The sequence below is a fragment of the Oncorhynchus keta genome, chromosome 22 (genome assembly GCF_023373465.1).
Source record: "Oncorhynchus keta strain PuntledgeMale-10-30-2019 chromosome 22, Oket_V2, whole genome shotgun sequence".
Taxonomy (NCBI): domain Eukaryota; kingdom Metazoa; phylum Chordata; class Actinopteri; order Salmoniformes; family Salmonidae; genus Oncorhynchus; species Oncorhynchus keta.
In genome coordinates, this window is record NC_068442.1 from 28,544,592 (window position 1) to 28,565,788 (window position 21,197).

Below are 21,197 nucleotides of genomic sequence, written 5' to 3' on the forward strand. Positions count from 1 at the left end.
TGGGGTGCCACCCCTAACGCCCTAACGGGTGGGGTACCACCCCTAACGCCCTAACGGGTGGGGTACCACCCCTAACGCCCTAACGGGTGGGGTACCACCCCTAACGCCTTAACGGGTGGGGTACCACCCCTAACGCCCTAACGGGTGGGGTACCACCCCTAATGCCCTAACGGGTGGGGTACCACCCCTAACGCCCTTACGGGTGGGGTACCACCCCTAACGCCCTAACGGGTGGGGTACCACCCCTAACGCCCTTACGGGTGGGGTACCACCCCTAACGCCCTAACGGGTGGGGTACCACCCCTAACGCCCTTACGGGTGGGGTACCACCCCTAACGCCCTAACGGGTGGGGTACCACCCCTAACGCCCTTACGGGTGGGGTACCACCCCTAACGCCCTAACGGGTGGGGTACCACCCCTAACGCCCTTACGGGTGGGGTACCACCCCTAACGCCCTAACGGGTGGGGTACCACCCCTAACGCCCTAACGGGTGGGGTACCACCCCTAACGCCCTAACGGGTGGGGTACCACCCCTAACGCCCTAACGGGTGGGGTACCACCCCTAACGCCCTAACGGGTGGGGTACCACCCCTAACGCCCTTACGGGTGGGGTACCACCCCTAACGCCCTTACGGGTGGGGTACCACCCCTAACGCCCTAACGGGTGGGGTACCACCCCTAACGCCCTAACGGGTGGGGTACCACCCCTAACGCCCTAACGGGTGGGGTACCACCCCTAACGCCCTAACGGGTGGGGTACCACCCCTAACGCCCTAACGGGTGGGGTACCACCCCTAACGCCCTAACGGGTGGGGTACCACCCCTAACGCCCTAACGGGTGGGGTACCACCCCTAACGCCCTTACGGGTGGGGTACCACCCCTAACGCCCTAACGGGTGGGGTACCACCCCTAACGCCCTTACGGGTGGGGTACCACCCCTAACGCCCTAACGGGTGGGGTACCACCCCTAACGCCCTAACGGGTGGGGTACCACCCCTAACGCCCTAACGGGTGGGGTACCACCCCTAACGCCCTAACGGGTGGGGTACCACCCCTAATGCCCTAACGGGTGGGCCACCGCTGATGGTTCCATTAGGCCTTTGAATTATTTTTTAAATCAGCATGAAATAGATTGAGCAATAAAAGCTCTACTCATGGGTCTTCTTAAATTAAACTTGTTTCCACAGTATGTGTGGAGCACAATACCACAGAGGAGTTTACAAGGGAGGAACTCCCTCAAACTGTTATTCCATTGGCTGGGATCTGCACACAGCTGTTGCAAGAGCTCATTTTTCACTGGCTGTCCAAAATCTAATTCAAGTTTATTGGTTGCGTACACAAATTTGCAGATGTTATCGCAGGTGCAGTGAAATACTTGTGTTTCCAGCTCCAACAGTGCATTTATATCTAGCAATACAAATAAATACACACATAATCTAAAAAGTTAAAAGAAAGATATTAAGAAATATCAGAAGAAGCAATGTCAGACTTGCGTTTAAAAGTATTCCGATAGTATCTGTAATCTGATTGCAGTATTTTATCTTATAACGTAATGGATTACAGCTACCAGGTTTTTTGTAATCAGTTACATCAAATCAAATGTATTTGTCACATCCACATGGTTAGCAGATGTTAATGTGAGTGTAGCGAAATGCTTGTGCTTCTCGTTCCGACCATGCAGTAATATTTAACAAGTAATATAACCTAACAATTTCACAACAACTACCTTATACACACAAGTGTAAAGGAATGAATACGAATATGAACATAAAAATATATGAATGCGTGATGGCAAGGTAAGATGCAGTAGATAGTATACAGTACAGTATATACATATGAGAAGAGTAATGTAGTGTATGAAAACATTATATAAAGTGGCATTGTTAAAAGTCGCTAGTGATACATTACATCAAGATGGCAAGATGCAGTAGATGGTTTAGCATACAGTATATACATATGAGATGTGCAATGTAGGGTATATAAGCATTATATAAAGTGGCTAGTGATAAATTGATTACATCAATTGTTCCATTATTAAAGTGGCTAGAGTTGAGTCAGTATGTTGGCAGCAGCCACTCAATGTTAGGGATGGCTGTTTAACAGTCTGATGGCCTTGAGATAGAAGCTGTTTTTCAGTCTCTCGGTCCCAGCTTTGATGCACCTGTACTGACCTCACCTTCTGGATGATAGCGGGGTGAACAGGCAGTGGCTCAGGTGGTTGTTGTCCTTGGCCTTCCTGTGACATCGGGTGGTGTAGGTGTCCTGGAGGGCAGGTAGTTTGCACCCGGTGATGCATTGTGCAGACCTCACTACCCTCTGGAGAGCCTTCCGGTTATGGGCGGAGGAGCTGCTGTACCAGGTGGTGATACAGGATGACAGGATGTTCTCTCGATTGTGCATCTGTGTTTTTGGTGAAAAGCCAAATTTCTTCAGCCTCCTGAGGTTGAAGAGGCGCTGCTGCGCCTTGTTCACCACGCTGTCTGTGTGGGTTCACTAGTGGTCCTTCTGTGGCTCAGTTGGTAGAGCATGGCGCTTGTAACGCCAGGGTAGTGGGTTCGATTCCCGGGACCACCCATACGTAGAATGTATGCACACATGACTGTAAGTCGCTTTGGATAAAAGCGTCAGCTAAATGGCATATATATTATTATATATATATATTATTCACAATTTCAGTTTGTCCGTGAGGTGTACGCCGAGGAACTTAAAAAATTCCACCCGCTCCACTACTGTCACATCAATGTAGATAGGGGGCTGCTCCCTCTGCTGTTTCCTGAAGTCCACGATCATCTCCTTTGTTTTGTTGACATTGAGTGTAAGGTTATTTTCCTGACACCACACTCCGAGGGCCCTCACCTCCTCCCTGTAGGCCGTCTCGTCATTGTTGGTAATCAAGCCTACCACTGTAGTGCCGTCTGCAAACTTGGTGATTGAGTTGGAGGCATGCATGGCCATGCAGCCGTGGGTGAACTGGGAGTACAGGAGAGGGCTGAGAACGCATCCTTGTGGGGACCCAGTGTTGAGGATCAGCGGGGTGGAGATGTTGTTACCTACCCAAACCACCTGGGGGCGGCCCGTCAGGAAGTCCAGGACCCAGTTGCACAGGGCATGGTCGACCCAGGGTCTCGAGGTTAATGACGAGTTTGGAGGGTACTATGGTGTTAAATGCTGAGCTGTAATCGATGAACAGCATTCTTACATAGGTCCGCCCATTCCTCTTGTCCAGATGGGTTAGGGCAGTGTGCAGTGTGATGGCGATTGCGTCATCTGTGGACCTATTGGGGCGGTAAGCAAATTGGAGTGGGTGTAGGGTGTCAGGTAGGTTGGAGGTGATATGGTCCTTGACTAGTCTCTCAAAGCACTTCAGGATGACGGAAGTGAGCGCTACAGGGCGGTAGTCATTTAGCTCAGTTACCTTAGCTTTCTTGGGAACAGGAACAATGGTGGCCCTCTTGAAGCATGTGGGAACAGCAGACTGGGATAAGGATTGATTGAATATGTCTGTAAACACACCAGTCAGCTGGTCTGCGCATGCTCTGAGGACGCGGCCGGTGATTCCGTCTGGACCTGCAACCTTGCGAGGGTTAACATGTTTAAATGTTTTACTCATGTTGGCTACAGTGAAGGAGAGCCTGCAGGTTTTGGTAGCGGGCCGTGTCAGTGGCACTGTATTGTCCTCAAAGCGAGCGAAAAAGTTGTTTAGTCTGTCTGGGAGACAAGACATCCTGGTCCGCGACGGGGCTGGTTTTTCTTTTGTAGTCCGTGATTGACTGTAGACCCTGACCGCTCATGTCTGAGCCGTTGAATTGCGACTCATCTTTGTCTCTATACTGGCTCTTAGCTTGTTTGATTGCCTTGTGGAGGGAGTAGCTACACTGTTTGTATTCGGTCATGTTTCTGGTCACCTTATCCTAATGAAAAACAGTGGTTCGTGCTTTCAGTTTTGTGCGAATGCTGCCATCAATCCACGGTTTCTGGTTGGGGAATGTTTTAATAGACTCTGTGGGTACAACATCACCGTTGCACTTGCTAATATGCACTTGCTAGTAAACTCGCTCACCGAATCAGCGTATTCGTCAATGTTGTTGTTCGACGTTATGCGGAACATATCCCTGTCCACGTGATCGAAGCAATCTTGAAGCATGGAATCCAATTGGTCGGACCAGCGTTGAACAGACCTGAGCGCGGGTGCTTCCTGTTTTAGTTTCTGTCTATAGGCTGGAAGCAACAAAATGGAGTCGTGGTCAGCTTTTCCCGAAGGGATGGCGGGGGAGGGCCTTATATGCGTCTCGGAAGTTAGAATAAAAATGATCTAGGGTTTTGCCAGCCCTGGTAGCACAATCAATATGCTGATAGAATTTGGGGAGCCTTGTTTTCAGATTAGCCTTGTTAAAATCCCCAGCTACAATAAATGCAGCCCCAGGATATGTGGTTTCCAGTTTACCTAGAGTCGAATGAAGTTCTTTCAAGCCCGTCGATGTGTCTGCTTGGGTGGGAATATACACAACTGTGATTATGATCGAAGAGAACTCTCTTGGTAGATAATGCGGTCGGCATTTGATTGTGAGGAATTCTAAGTCAGGTGAACAAAAGGCCTTGATTTCCTGTATGTTGTTATGATCACAACACTTCTCGTTAATCATAAGGCATACACCCCCGCCCTTCTTCTTACCAGAGAGATGCTTGTTTCTGTCGGCGCGATGCGTGAAGAAAACAGCTGGCTGTACCGACTCAGATACCGTGTCTCGAGTGAGCCATGTTTCCGTGAAACAAAGAACATTACAATCTCTGATGTCTCTCTGGAAGGCAACTCTTTCTCGGATTTCGTCTACCTTGTTGTCAAGAGACTGGACATTGGCGAGTAGTATACTCGGGAGTGGTGAGCGATGTGCCCATCTACGGAGCCTGACCAGAAGACCGCTCTGTCTGCCCCTTCTGCAGCACCGTTGTTTTGGGTCGCCAGCTGGGATCCGATCCATTGTCCTGGGTCGTGGACCAAACAGAGGATCCGCTTCGGGAAAGTCGTATTCCTGGTCGTAATGTTGGTGAGTTGACGTTGCTCTTATATCCAATAGTTCCTCCCGACTGTATGTAATAAAACCTAAGATTTTCTGGGGTACCAATGTAAGAAATAACACAAACAAAATACTGCATAGTTTCCTAGGAATGCGAAGCAAGGTGGCCATCTCTGTCGGCACCGGAGGTGTTCCACATGTGATTGATTACATGCAATCCGTTCCTCCCCAACCCTGTTTGTGCATGTTTAGTGCGATTGAGAGTGAATGTGTGCGTTTGCATTTGTGAGCACACATGCATGTGCTTCTGTATGAACTTAGTGTGTGTGAGCTTCTGTGTGTTTGCAATGTGAAAATAAGTCAGCCCCCCTTCTCTTCTTTGCCCAGTGCCCTTGATAAGTGTGAGGATGGTGGGGAACTGTGACACATTGGCCCGCAGAGCTTGACGTCACAGCATCACATCAACCATGCCAGAAGGCCAGGAGAGTTAATCATGGTCTCCGAATGTGTGTATTCCACACTTTATGTCTCAATGTCTGTATTCCACATGTAAAGCACTTATTACCAAGCAGTAATAGAGCTTTTTTTCACAGAGAGGGATATGTTTGTGTGGTCTGTTACACTGACAAATGAATTTGCATGGCCAGAGATGGACAAAAAACAGGGTATTTTATTAACATAGGTCTAGCCCTCCCATTTTGATGATTACCAGGACTGGAAGGGAGGCTATTTGATGTGTCAGATTGCTATGTTTCCTTTCGAGAACAGAAAGAAGCAGTGGGTTGGAAGAAAGAGAGAGACGCCATTTAGGGAGGGGGGTAAAATTGTGTTTATTTTAGTTTTTGTTATGCAAGGCATGTTTGAAGTACTCTACATAGATACAAGTTCTCTGTGTGAGTATGGAACGTGGGAACTGCTGAGGGTCTGTGTGTCAGTGGCTGTTTCCTGTGTTCAGAGAGTCAGCTCGAGACCCTCTCATCCTGTACAAGTGCTGCTCTCTCCGACCTTCATGGTTTGGACCTGGCCATAATAAACCCACAGGACTGAATGAAGCTCAACAGACCATTGCTTTACACTGACTCACACCGTTGACCATCACACACAGACATGATTTTACTGCTTGTGTTCTGCTTACCAGAGTATGATTAAGAAATCATTGGATTCCTTAAGACCAGTACAGCCTTTTGACATTTGTACATATGGGACTGGGTCTTTCTTGGGCTCCAGTCAGTTAATTCTCCTGGTCATGCGTGAGATCGTTCAGTGTGAATATGCTGCTGTCTGCTCTCTAACCAGCCTTACAGCTGGAGGAAGATTTCATCATGATGCAACACTGAGCAAATGTAAATCTCCATTCTAAATATGACAATCAGCAAACTGCAGCAGAAAGAACAGGAGATGGGGATTGTGTGACTATATAAATCCTTCTTCCCCCACCCTCCTCTTTTGCAGGAGTGGAATGGGATAGTATTGGAGCTCCTTCTTTCTCCTTCTCATCTTCACATGTACAACAATATCTCCGCAATGTAATGCAATCATCACTAATCTGACTGTGCTGTTCTAGGGTGTTTGGAGTTAATGTGCATAAAAAGCAATGAAAGAAATGTGTGTCTACTGAGCACTGTGCAAGTTCACAGTGAGGACACAGCTTGGACATTAATTGCATTCATTTGAATTTATTCCAGTGACACCTCCGAGGTGTGGTGGTAGCCATCATACCTACACAGTAATCCATGTGTCTAAACCGAACAGTTGAATAGATTGTGGCTAAACGTAATTTCTGTTTGAACAATTTGTCCAGTCTTTTCTGCTCTGTCCCAACATGATTATATTCCCTTCAAGTCTCCTTCACATCATCCCCAAAGCTTAATCCCCGTTCTCTCTCCCCTTCCGCCCTCCCCCATCTCTCTTCTTCTCTCTCTTTTTCTTTCTCCCCCTGCAGCAATACTTCACTCTGCTGATCATCACAGATGGGGTGATCAGTGACATGGATGAGACCCGCCACGCCATTGTTCAGGCAGCCAAGCTCCCCATGTCAATCATCATTATTGGAGTGGGCAATGCAGACTTTGCTGCCATGGAGTTCCTGGATGGGGACAGCAGCGTGTTACGCTCTTACACAGGAGAGGAAGCAGTCAGAGACATCGTGCAGTTTGTTCCCTTCAGGGACTTCCGAAATGTGAGTGTCTCATATGTTTAATACACTTAGGGGAAACAAAAGTGGTGTATAAATGAGTCTTGTTTTTATTCCCCTGTAGTCTAAAATACATTGTGGTTGACTGTTTAACGTTATGATGTCAACCTGTTGCACTATACTCAGATATAACGACAGGTTGTTGTTGCAGGACATATTAGAGATGACACATCCTGATATGGTTTGACTTTGTGAGTGTAAACAGCCTTGGGAGTGGGTGATCTGTAGGCCATGTGACTTTCTCAACAGTAGGAGAGAGCACATCCTAGCTTCAGTCCATCTGCTGAAAATGAGAAATTTTTTCCATACAGAGTATGGAGAGCCATATCTTACTTCTAAACCATTAACTGGATGACTCTAATGCATTCTTATTGTAAACATTGATATTTAGAGATCTCAATGTGACTTTTACTTTTCTGTCTTGTTCTCACAGGCTCCAAAGGAAACTTTAGCCAAATCAGTATTGGCTGAGCTGCCGCAACAGGTCACACAGTATTTCAAACAGAGGAACCTGTCGCCTAGCAACACAGCATCGGAGTGAAATCCCAAGGCCTTGGTTCATCATCATGCATGTTGCAAATGTCTATTCACTGTTTACAAGAAAAACACAATGAAAAAGTGCATGAAAAGGTTTTTTAATATTTATTCATCTGATTTTTTAACCTTATCTGAAAGCAAGACTTTGTGGAAGAGAAATACAGTATGTGTCAAAGAATACTACTTTGCAGTCCCCTGAAGAGAAAATTAGAAATGCAGATACTCTACCCTGAATGTAAATTTATACAATGTTCTGTTTTCAAAAGAAACTGTTTATGAAAAGTTTTTCTGTACCTTTTATGCAGTGAATTGTAATTTGTTGTACTTGTACTGTACCTTGAAGACGTTATTGATTTTATAATGTTCACCATGTATTCGTTACCACTCAGGTCAATAAACATACAGAAATGTCACTGTGCTGTGTGCTTGACTGAAACATAAGGTCGAGGCAACACAATGAATTCATTCTGCTTGAACATTTCAAAAAGAAACAATCACTACAACCTTATCCTGGATATGCCTGGTTAAAATCAACTCTTCACTTTATCCAATTGAGAGGATTTTCTTAAGATGTGTATGCAATACCAACAAGGCTTCCTACAAAGAGCACCCTGAGAAACCTATTCCTACATTCTATTCTTATTGGTTATAGACTTCACGTGAATGAGTACAAACAGAAATCACTTCCATTTTATTCAAACTGTATTCCATTCCATTTATCATTCATTCATTATTCAACTCTTCACACCAAATACACAAAGAAAACGCTTTGCTTTCTTCTCCCCAAGCCTCGACCTTCCAATGAGCAAAACACACATTTCAATGGAGAGAAGTCCATTCAAATCCAGAATTATTTGCACTGACACATTCAAAAATACACAAAAATAAAAGGAAAAATATTTCCACACACATTGCATCTGAGACTGCCCACAAAGCTCAGGCTTGCTTTCTTGATGTTTTCTAAGGTTTGGTATGAATGTGATGTGGCAGTCCTGTCCTTGATCCCAAGCTGTCAGTCACTGTTCCCTTGGCCAATAGCACACAGCTTGCAGCCGCAGGGGGATGTCATCAGGTTAGGCTGCCAGGGATTTAAACTGTGTGAGATGTCATATTGGGAGGAAGGGAGGGGGGAGGGGGGGGTCATATTTGGATGCACAACATCAAAACCACAATGACATTGAAGTTCATTTAATTATTTAGTGATTATGAAGAAAGTAAATCACAACTAACTATGCAGCTTTGGGCTGGAAAACACTTGATAGAAACGCTGCAAAATGACAGAGCAACAGTAACTCATACGGGAGTAGAAGTGTTGGCAGACTGTGTGAATGTGTGTGTCTATCTGCAGACTCTCTCTTTATAGGTCAGATGCTCCTGTCCACGCTACCTTCGCTGTCGCTACTGGACTCAGAGTCACTGCTGCCGGAATAGGCTCCCAGGCCCGGCAGGATGCCTACACACACGGCGGCCGATGGCAGGTGGAGGATGCCTGTCGTCTTTACTGTGGAGGTCTGCTTACCCGCATCTCCGCCCGCCTCCTGCTCTGAGAGCACAACACACCGTCAGTCACACTTACTGATACCAGTGAACACATAATGTGTGAGGCATAGGACTTTGTGTTATTACTGCATTAAGTTGTGACATTATGAGTAGCCGTGATACGAGATGCTTCCAGCCCACCTGTCTGGCCCCCATTCCATGCTGCAGACTCCTCAACCTTCTGTTTCTTGCTATTGTCTGAGGACTGTGATGAGCTGCAGGAGAGAGAAAGGTAAGACAAGGCACAGAAACCTACAGATCAATTCACTGTTTTCCATAATGAAAGTCATCATGAAACTCCACCACTCCCCCATAATTGTGACCTTCTCTAACACAGGTATTCCCAAACTGGGGTACGCACAATTCCGTCTGGGGTACACAAAATTGTAAAAAGAAAATCTATTTATATTTTCTAACGGTGCTACACATTGGGTGAGTTTTCCCCCCCATCCCCCTCGCCTCATTTCTCTGCCAAAAATAAAAATGAAACCATCCAGTGTTAAGCGAAATATCAATGTCAATTACAGGTAGTCAAATAATTAACCGTTACTCTCGTGGGAATTTCACGACCGGCCCGTGTGTAGCCAAACGTAGCTGCTGTCCATTCCGTTTGCTCTAAAAAGTAAGGCCCGCGTCCATAGAGACACATACCAACTCTACTGAGGCGGCAGGTAGCCTAGTGGTTACAGCGTTGGACTTGTAACCAAAAGGTTGCACGATCGAATACCCGAGCGGACAAGGTAAAAATCTGTCATTCTGCCCCTGAACAAGGCAGTTAACCCACTGTTCCTAGGCCGTCATTGAAAATAAGAATTTGTTCTTAACTGGACTTGCCTAGTTAAATAAAGGTTAAAAAAAATATTACAAAAATTAAATATTGGTAGTCCTTTTACTACCAGCAGTACTACACTGCTCCTCCCAGAGCGCTGCTCCTCCCAGAGCGCTAAGAACCTTGGCGTGATCCTGGACAACACCCTGTCGTTCTCAACTAACATCAAGGCGGTGGCCCGTTCCTGTAGGTTCATGCTCTACAACATCCGCAGAGTACGACCCTGCCTCACACAGGAAGCGGCGCAGGTCCTAATCCAGGCACTTGTCATCTCCCGTCTGGATTACTGCAACTCGCTGTTGGCTGGGCTCCCTGCCTGTGCCATTAAACCCCTACAACTCATCCAGAACGCCGCAGCCCGTCTGGTGTTCAACCTTCCCAAGTTCTCTCACGTCACCCCGCTCCTCCGCTCTCTCCACTGGCTTCCAGTTGAAGCTCGCATCCGCTACAAGACCATGGTGCTTGCCTACGGAGCTGTGAGGGGAACGGCACCTCAGTACCTCCAGGCTCTGATCAGGCCCTACACCCAAACAAGGGCACTGCGTTCATCCACCTCTGGCCTGCTCGCCTCCCTACCACTGAGGAAGTACAGTTCCCGCTCAGCCCAGTCAAAACTGTTCGCTGCTCTGGCCCCCAATGGTGGAACAAACTCCCTCACGACGCCAGGACAGCGGAGTCAATCACCACCTTCCGGAGACACCTGAAACCCCACCTCTTTAAGGAATACCTAGGATAGGATAAGTAATCCTTCTCACCCCCCCCCCCCAAAAGATTTAGATGCACTATTGTAAAGTGGCTGTTCCACTGGATGTCATAAGGTGAATGCTCCAATTTGTAAGTCGCTCTGGATAAGAGCGTCTGCTAAATGACTTAAATGTAAATGTAAATGTACACCTAGCATGGACACTGACAGATATGAATCTGATGCAGCCGAAGAGCTACTGCCTCCTTACCCAGGAAAGCACCGAACAAAAGACAGGGACGTTGAACCATCGAAGAGGCTCTAATATGAGGAGAAATACATTGATATGGGGTTCAATTATATTTGGAGTAGTGCCTTTCCTCAGCCACGGTGTGTTATATGTGCAAAAGTACTATCTCACAACTCAATGAAACCTTCACTCTTGCGTAGGCATTTAGAAACATGCCAATTTGAAAAATAAGACGTTTTTGAGTAGTAAGACATGAATAAAAGCAACAGCTACCATTAATAAGAAGGGGCTAGAAGAGTCTTACATGGTGAGCTACCGAGTGGCTTGGACAGGCAAGCCCCATACTATTGTGGAGGACTTCATTCTTCCTGCCGCCGCAAATATGGCTGGGACAATGTTGGGGAAAAAGGCCAAAAAAAACTATACAGACAATGTCTCCACCAAACAAAACCGTTTCACGATGCATCAGTGACATGGCAGGAGATGTTTTGAAGCAATTACTGCTTTGCATACAAGCCATTTGACATCAAATGGACTTTGGTGGTCAAGATGTATTGGTATCTGTACCGATGGCGCAAAAGCCACGACAGGGAGACATAGTGGAGTGGTAACGCTCGTGCAAGCAGTTGCTCCCGACATGGGTACACTGCAGCATCCACCGAGAGGCTCTTGCTGCCAAAGGAATGCCTGACAGCTTGAAAGACGTTTTGGACACTACAGTGAAAATGGTTAACTGTTAAAGCGAGGCCACTGAACTCTCTTGTATTTTCTGCATTATGCAATGATGTGGGCAGTGACCATGTAACACTTTTACAACATACAGAAGTGCGCTGGTTATCAAGGGGTAAAGTATTGACACTTTTTTTTTTAAATTGTGAGATGAGCTTAAAAGTTCTTTACTGACCATTATTTTCTGACCATGATGATGAGTTTCTCACCTGACTGGCCTGTCTGGGTGATGTTTTTTCTCACCTGAATGATCTGAATCTAGGATTACAGGGACTCTCTGCAACTATAGTCAATGTTAGGTACAAAATTGTGGCTATGATTAAGAAGTTGGAGCTCTTCTCTGTCTGCATTAACAAGGAAAACACACAGGTGTTTCCATTATTGATTGATTTTTTTGTGTGCAAATGAACTCAAGCTTATGGACAATGTCAAATGTGATATAGCAAAGCATCGAGTGAGTTGGGTGCGCAATTCATTTCCCAAAAAAGATGGCACATACAACTGGATTCATTACCCCTTTCATGCCCTGTCTCCAGTCCACTTACCGATATCTGAACAAGAGAGCCTCATCGAAACGGCAACAAGCGGTTCTGTGAAAATTTTGTTTAAATCAGATGCCACTGCCAGATTTCTGGATAGAGTATCCTGCCTTGGCAAATCATGCTGTTAAGACACTAATACCGTTTGCAACCACGTACCTACTTAAGAGTGGATTCTCAGCCCTCACTAGCATGAAAACTAAATACAGGCATAGACTGTGTGTGGAAAATGATTGAAGACAGACTCCAATACAACCCAATACTGCAGAGTTATGTGCATCCTTTCAAGCACACCCTTCTCATTAACCTGTGGTGAGTTATTCACAATTTTCGATGAACAACATTTTTTATATGCAAGATGGATAAATAAAGAGCAAAATTATTGATTATTATTTGTGCCCTGGTCCTATAAGCACTCTTAGTCACTTCCTGCAAGACAGGTTGTGACAAAAACTCACACTCATTCTTATGTTTAATAAATGTACCATATAGTGTGTGTGTGTGGCAGGCAGTGTGCTGACCCTGGTGCTAGAGGGGGTACACAGCTGGAGGTTTAATGTTTGAACTGGTATGAGAATATAAAAAGTTTGGGAACCACTGCTCTAATAGTATATTCAGATGCAGTAAAAACTGTGACCTAGGTCTAAAAGGTATTGTGGCACCTGGCCTCACCTGCGTCGCTTGACTGCCCCGGCCAACAGATGGGCCTGGGACAGGTGACTGGTCTTGACCTCAGCTGGTCTCGGTCCCACTCTCCTCTCTGGCTCCTTCCGACTCTCACTGGATGCCAGCTTTTTCAGAGCACTGTGAGATCCTGGAGTTAAGGAGGAAATGGAGAACACACAGACGTGCAGATCCTAGATGTGACAAACTGCTGATAGGAGTGATGGGGACACCAGCTGACTCACAATTAATTCACATCTCACTTGACTCAAGCAGGATACTGCCCACTGGGCTGGCACTGACTGTCAGAATGGAATTTCCAATAGGTTTGGGTGAGTGAGTAAAGGAAAACACAATGGTACACAGAGCTCTAGCCACAGTCCAGGTGTGACCTCATAAACCCAGCCTGTTCCTTGCACTTACTAGTCTATGGGCCTCAATCACTGCCCTGGAAAAGTGACACACTTTGGAGCTAAGAAAAACCTGTGACACTGGTGGGGAAACTATCTTAGGACAAATGACTATATTACGAAAGAGGGCTTGATGGAGGTTCTCAGCGGTAGGCGCTTCAACTGCCTCCCATCAGCGTACAAGCCAGCCCTCTGTAGGATTTGGTTGCCACGACAACACATCCTCCTCCATCTGCAGACAAACCTGATTGTCAGTGGAAAGAGAGAGGCAACATGTATCTTCTTGCTTACATGATAGCATCATGTTCTGAACATGCCCCCTGCATCATGTTACATGACAGCCTAACCGAGACAAAGGAAGGCTATCAAGTCATTGACGTTATTAGCTATGGCTGAATTTAGAATGACTCAACACAGGACCACAGCTCAGAGCAGTGCTGAGATATCTAACATGAGAGTGGCTTTGCATACATTAACATACATTCATATCAGTTAAGTGGACACGCAAAGCATACAGCACACTTTAGAATAGATGCATTAAAATCACTACAAGTCAAGAGAAAAGACCATACTTTGCTTAACAAAATGACATGCTACCAGTGTCCTTCCTGAGGAACAAACCAACAAAAATCAAATTGCAAAGCGACTTCAACAAGAAACAGTGTCAACTTAGTGACTAATCATCTCCTCGCTGTGAGGAGATCATGATCATCGGCCAAATCAAGTTCTCACTAGTCACTACCTGTCTGTCACTGTCTATGCAGGCATCTTTGAACTATAATCTTACCCATACTGTATATTGTTTGATCTAATGGTTTCTCATCATGTAGAATGTGGTTCTCTGTGTTTCAGTGTTTGAGGTGTGCTGTAAGTCATGTTTGAGAACATGAGCACTAACAAGGTGGTTGAACACCCATTCTGACCTGAAGTGTGCAGACTGACAACTCCTGGCTATCAACCCAACTAAGGTGAAAGTGGGAGTAGAGGGGTAGGACAAGCCTACATATACTGCTATAGAGCAAATATCTCAACACCAAAAAACTGTGACGGAGAAAGAAACACATGGAGAGTATGAGAGTAGCTGGATCACACATAAAGTGCATTTGGACAGTATTCAGACCCCCTTGACTTTTTCCACATTTTGTTAAGTTACAGCCTTATTCTGAAATTGATTAAATACAAAATGTTGCTCATCAATCTACACACAAAACCCCATAATTACAAAGCCAATACAAGTTTTCAAATTTAGTTTGAAAAAAACACAAAAAAAAAACAAACACCTTCACATAAGTATTCAGACCCTTTGCTATGAGACTCAAAATTGAGCTCAAGTGCATCCTGTTTCCATTGATCATCCTTGAGCTGTTCCTATAACCACCTGTGGTAAATGTAACTGATTTGACATCTTTTGGAAAGGCCAACACCTCTCTATATAAGGTCCCACAGTTGACAGTGCATGTCAGAGCAAAAATCAAGCCGTGAGGTCGAAGGAATTGTCTGTAGAGCTCTGAGACAGGATTGTGTCGAGGCACAGTTCTGGGGAAGGGTACAAAAAAAATGTCTGCAGCATTGAAGGTCCCCAAGAACACAGTGGCCTCCATTATTCTTTTTATTTCTTCTTTATTTAACCAGGTAGGCTAGTTGAGAACAAGTTCTCATTTGCAACTGCGACCTGGCTAAGTTAAGCAAAGCAGTTCGACACATACAACAACACAGAGTTACACATGGAATAAACAAACATACAATCAAAAATACAGTAGAAAAATCTATATACAGCATGTGCAAATGAGGTAGGATAAGATAGGTAAGGTAATAAATAGGCCATGGTGGCGAAGTGATTACAATATACCAATTAAACACTGGAATGGTAGGATGTACAGAAGATGAATGTGCAAGTAGAGATACTGGGGTGCAAAGGAGAAAGATAAATAAATAAATAAATACAGTATGGGATGAGGTAGATTGGATGGGCTAATTACAGATGGGCTATGTACAAGTGCAGTGATCTGTGAGCTGCTCTGACAGCTGGTGCTTAAACCTAGTGAGGGAGGTAAGAGTCTCCAGCTTCAGAGATATTTGCAGTTTGTTACAGTCATTGGCAGCAGAGAACTGGAAGGAGAGGCAACCAAAAGGAGGAATTGGCTTTGGGGGTGACCAGTGAGATATACTTGCTGGAGCTCGTGCTACAGGTGGGTGCTGCTATGGTGACCAATGAGCTGAGATAAGGCGGGGCTTTACCTATCATAGACTTGTAGATGACCTGGAACCAGTGGGTTTGGCTTCCATACGAAGCCTCCGACTACATTTTTGGATCAAGCATGAATTGGCTTGTAATGTTGCCATATTGACAAAAATGTTCTACCAATAAATGACATGAAAATGGATACACTGTTTTTGCTCTATGTGTGTGATAAAGAATTACAGTGATGGAGTGAGTATACAGCTGAAACTGAAAGGATATTCTGTACTCTTTTAGCTCATGCTGCTCCTCATCTCTGCGTTGTTTCTCCACCAGGCTCTGTTGCCTGGAGACCTCATCCAAGAAGTGAGACTCATCCTCATCCAGGCCTTTGACCATGTTCTCTGTGGTGAAAAGACATTTCTATGGAAAAAATATCTAAGCACTATAGTACCAATACAACAATACTCTCTGATCATTTCAACTGAAGTCAAGCGGAGTTGGGGAAGGGTTGTGCCATATGAAAATACAAAACGAAGCTCTTTCTAGTTTCCTGAAATGGCCTTACTTAAAGAGCAAGACCCATTCGGCCACAAGGGTAACTACTAATAGTAGGCTGGTCACCAGGGAAACTGAAAAGCAGGGAAGCTGCTATGCCAGGAAGCAGGTTTGAGTCATTTCCAAGACTAGATCATATTTTCCTCTTCTGATGTATTACATAGTTCCATCTGTTCACATAAACAGGTTCATAATATAAACATGTGCACATATACACACAACCAGAACATGAAATACTTTGTCCTCAACGGGTCCAGACTCTGACCAGTGTTCAAAAATTCCTCAAATATTAATTTAGAAGCAGCGCCCCACTGCTGCTAAATCGTTTCCACCACTCCAATAAATGTTTATTATATATACAGTACCAGTCAAAAGTTGACACACCTACTCATTCAAGGCTTTTTCTTTAGCAGCAGACTGGGGTGGCTGGAGTCTGACAATTTTATGGGCTTTCCTCTGACACTGAATGGTACAGAGGTCCTGGATGGCAGGAATCTTGGCCCCAGTGATGTACTGGGCCACTCTGTAGCGCCTTCCGGTCGGAGGCCGAGCAGTTGCCATACCAGGCAGCGATGCAACCAGTCAGGATGCTCTCGATGGTGCAGCTGTAGAACGTTTTAAGGCTCTGAGGACCCATGCCAAATATTTTCAGTCTCCTGAGGGGGAATAGGTTTTGTCGTGCTCTCTTCACGACTGTCTCAGTGTGCTTGGACCATGTTAGTTTGTTGGTGATGTGGACACCAAGGAACTTGGTCTCAACCTGCTCCACTGCAGCGCATGCTCGGAGTATACATCCTGGTAATCCGTCTGGCCCTGCGGCCTTCTGAATGTTGATCTGTTTAAGGGTCTTACTCACATCGGCTACGGAGAGCGTGATCACACAGTCATTCGGAACAGCTGATGCTCTCATGCATGTTTCAGTGTTACTTGCCTCGAAGCGAGCATGGAAGTAATTTAACTCGTCTGGTAGGCTTGTGTCAATGTGCAGCTCATGGCTGTGCTTCCCTTTGTAGTCTAATAGTTTGCAAGCCCTGCCATGTCCGACAATGGCATAGCGGGATTTCTTATAAGCTTCCGAGTCCTGCTCCTTGAAAGCGGCAGCTCTACCCTTTAGCTCTGTGCGGATGTTGCCTGTAATCCATGGCTTCTGGTTGGGGTATGTACTGTTGGATTCTGGATTAAACTTGGAACATTGTTATACTCAGAAGTATAGGAACATTACTTACAAAAGAGACACGAGGGGTGCCATAATGAAGCTTGGGAGGGGCTGAGTGCAGGGAACATGTGGCAGTACTGGTAAGGGGAGAAACCGTTGAAGGCTCATATCACTTAGCTCCCTGCCTAGCAATAATGATGCAATGTTTACCGATAAGGAGAAGACTCCACCCAAAGTGGGGTATGAATACTACCACGGTGGAAGCCATGTATGTTTCTGAATTACAGCTGTATCGACCCTTTGGGAAGAATTAAACTTGGTTAAGCTTCTCTAGTGTTCGTGAGTTATTTACTCTGAAAATTAGAACCTAACAGTACGTACAGTCACTGTGAGGACAACGTCATTGAGGCACTTATTGATGAAGCCAGTAACTGATGTGGTGTACTCCTCAATGCCATCAGAAGAATCCCGGAACATATTCCAATCTGTTCTAGCAAAACAGTCCTGTAGTTTAGCATCTGCTTCATCTGACCACTTTCTTATTGACCGAGTCGCTGGTGCGTCCTGCTTTAATTTTTGCTTGTAAGCAGGAATCAGGAGGATAGAATTATGGTAAGATTTGCGAAATGGAGGGTGAGGGAGAGCTTTGTATGCGTCTCTGTAAGTGGAGTAAAGGTGGCCTAGTTTTTTTCCCCTCTGGTTGCACAGTTAACATGCTGGTAGAAATGAGCTAAAACTGAATTAAGTTTCCCTCCATTAAAGTACCCGGCCACTAGGAGTGCCACCCCTGGATGAGCGTTTTCCTGTTTGCTTATGGCTGTATACAGCTCAGTGAGTGCGGTCTTAGTGCCAGCATCGGTTTGTGGTGGTTAATATACAGCTACGAAGAATATATATAAACTCTCTTGGTAAATAGTGTGGTCTACAGCTTATCATGAGATACTCTACCTCAGGCGAGCAAAACTTTGAGAATTCCTTAGATTTCGTGCACCAGCTGTTGTTTACAAATATACATAGATCTTCACCCCTTGTCTTATCAGAGGCCGCTGTTCTATCCTGTCGAAAAAGCATAAAACCCGCCAGCTGCATGTTATTCAAGTCGGCGTTCAGCCACTGAGATATTACAGTTTGTAGTGTCCCGTTGGTAGGATTTACTTGATCGTAGTTTGTCTATTTTATTTCCATTGATTGTACGTTGGGTAATAGGACCGATGGTAGAGGCAGATTACACGCTCAACATCGGATCCTTACAAGGCACCCAGACCTTCGTCCCCGATATCGCTATCTCTTTCTTCTGTGAATGATGGGCATTATTGGGCGACTGAAGTACATCATTCCCGTTCGACTCGTAAAAAAAAAAGTATTCCTCCAGTACGGGGTGAGTAAACGCTGTTTTCAGAAGCTCTTTTCAGTCATAAGACACGTTGGCAGAAACATTATGCACAAAATAAGTTACAAATAAATGCAAAAAAACACACAATAGCACAATTGGTTAGGGGATTGTGAAAATGGCAGCCATCTCCTCCGGCGCCATTAAGACATCAAAACTATGAAATAACACATATGGAATCATGTAGTAACCAAAAGAAGTGTTAAACAAATCAAATAGTTTATATTTTAGATTCTTCAAAGTAGCCACCCTTGCCCTTACGACAGCTGTGCACACTCTTGGCATTCACTCAATCCCCCCATTCCATAGATGCAAGTTTAATCTGAGAAAGCCAATGTGACATCTCAGAATGTGATAGGAACAAAAGTGGAGAAGGACAAAGAAACGAGAGAGGAACCCTTACTGAATTTAAACTGCTCATCATACTCCTCCTGCTTCTTGTCCTTCTGCTCCTGTAGCCGCTCAAAGAGTGAACGCCCATCATACTCTTCCTCAGGAGCCTCTGTATCAGGGAGACATCACAAACACACAGAAACAAGAGGCATGCAGATGTTTAGAAGAGACAAGTGCACAGGCATGATGTAAGATATTGCTTGTGTCTGTGTGCATGTTTTGCAGAAGAGAGGAGTTAATGGCAGATGGCTTACCCTCTGGGTCCTCTGGCTTCCTAACTTTTTCCCATTCCTCCTGGATTTGCTTCCTCTTCTCCTCGATCACAGTCTCTGACACAAATTTCCGACTGAGGTCTACGCCCCCGGCCGCTGGCACTGCCATCTCCCTCCTTGAAAAGTAACGGTGCATGCCCAAATCTGAGCTTTAACAGCAGCAAGTAGCATCCACAATAGACTAACCAAAGAAAATTGTTATGAATCTTTACTAAGAAAGAGTTTTTATCATTGATCAAAGTGGGCGTTTTTATCCATCAAAATAGAGGTATACAGTGGAGATTGAGAACTTACTTTATTTGTCTCAACTCAACCAAGTAGACAACAGACACCAAGTCAAGAAATCATCTGTTGAATAGAAAATAACTCAGAGTGATGTGTTGAAAAATTTAAAGCATATGAATGCAAAGGAAAAGGGAGACATGTAGGAAGTCAGATTAACAATTAGAGTATAAGAGTCTAAAAAAAAATTCTACACACAACACTCTACATGGTTGGTTAGAGTATAAACCTTGTAAAAAAATAAGTAAAAACATTGCAGCCTGTTGACAATGGATAAGGCTATGCCTCCCTCTAGTGGTCGATTCAATACATTTGTTTGTAGCAAGTGTAATTAAATAGCGGTCTACTATCAAATTATATTTTAGCTAGCTTCTACCAATCATACAACATCAAACAAATTACTGAAGTATGGGTTGTTTTTATTATGGTTGATACTCATTCTATTTTTGTAACTTGCGTTTCCAAATAAGTATCTCGGTATAACATTACCTACTAATAAACAAGTCGTTCCCTGGGGTACTTGGCCTATCCATAGGGGTGGTACTGGAGAATACTTATGTCATGAAACCATAGGTTTACTGGTAAAATACACGGGGGGAGGGGTACTTCAGGGGTACTCCGGGCAGATCAAAATTATGTGGGTGGTAGAGTAACCGTTAGGCCTAAATTGATACATAATGGCTAGGTTTTCTATATCCTAACTGGTCACTCAATAATTATTAATTATTATTATTAATAATAATTATTATGGCTCAAATCAAGAGAATGGATCAGCTAACCAATTAGAAACGAAACACGAAGACGTTAATGTTAGCTAACATATGGGACACATTGACAGACACTGATAACAAAAAAACAGCGAGAAAAAAACAGAGAGCTTTCTAGTAGCCGACACCAAACATACTAGCTACAGTTTAAAACGCTGTGCCAACACCATTAGCTAAAGCCAGCACGAAACACGGTGATAAATCGTGGCAATACCGCTTCGATCATGTCCAAACAAAACCTCATGAGGTTCGAAAATGATTGAAATAGTTCAACTTAACCAATGATGTTACATTATGTCATTTCGTTTTAACGTAATAGTTAGTACAAAAACAACAACATAGCTAGCTGGCTGTGTTAATGTTACCTAATCCACGGAGCCTCGTCGTGTCACAGTAAATATGCTCCGCGCATACTATAGTTTGTGAAGGACCAAGGGCGATAGTTTAATCCGATCTTCGATGGGCTGAATAATTGTAGCAATCTATGATAATACATACTTATATAGTGTCTAAAATAGTGTAACTCCAACGAACCATTATTTGAACTGCAGTATACATTTTCAGAGTAAAATAACTACCGGTATGCTGATAAAACAACTGAAGGCTGTGGTTGAATGGACGCACATACTTTATTTTCATTTAGGCTACCTGTAAAACAATATCGTTTCCACATACATATTACACATTCTAAATTACAAGACCGTAATTTACTGGTTGTAGAAGAATGCTGGGTGTCGTGTTGAATGTTGAGAACTTCCATTGGCATTGACATCAGCGTCACCCCATTACATTTGAAGACAGCTGATCGTG

General features: G+C 44.6%; 2 protein-coding genes across 7 annotated transcripts in view; one reads left to right on the forward strand and one right to left on the reverse strand.

Moving 5' to 3' along the window:
- Window positions 1–8,162, forward strand: part of LOC118401290 (copine-2-like) — a 36,110-nt gene extending 27,948 nt beyond the window's left edge. Inside the window, exons 15-16 of the mRNA XM_035798669.2 lie at window positions 6,961–7,197; window positions 7,646–8,162. Coding sequence (XP_035654562.1) covers window positions 6,961–7,197; window positions 7,646–7,753 — 345 coding nt within the window. The 3' untranslated portion in view covers window positions 7,754–8,162. The remainder of the gene's footprint in view (window positions 1–6,960; window positions 7,198–7,645) is intronic.
- Window positions 7,832–21,191, reverse strand: LOC118401291 (PSME3-interacting protein-like). 6 transcript variants are annotated; one of them, XR_008075477.1, is made up of 9 exons: window positions 20,753–20,997; window positions 19,633–19,686; window positions 19,321–19,454; window positions 19,077–19,175; window positions 15,851–15,973; window positions 12,990–13,122; window positions 9,430–9,503; window positions 9,137–9,287; window positions 7,832–8,827 (listed from the first exon to the last, which is right to left on the reverse strand). XR_008075477.1 is itself a non-coding variant. In XM_052474989.1 (9 exons), exons 3-9 carry the CDS (start codon window positions 19,445–19,447, stop codon window positions 8,839–8,841), a joined length of 717 nt encoding a protein of 238 aa, XP_052330949.1. In that variant the 5' UTR covers window positions 19,448–19,454; window positions 19,633–19,686; window positions 21,099–21,191; the 3' UTR covers window positions 8,414–8,838. The 6 variants fall into 6 exon arrangements, 4 of the variants coding, with proteins under 4 accessions (XP_052330949.1, XP_052330948.1, XP_052330947.1 ...); XR_008075476.1 differs by having other exon boundaries at window positions 8,414–8,843; XM_052474989.1 differs by lacking the exon at window positions 20,753–20,997 and adding an exon at window positions 21,099–21,191 and having other exon boundaries at window positions 8,414–8,843; window positions 9,137–9,292.
- Window positions 21,192–21,197: the final 6 nt, after the last annotated feature.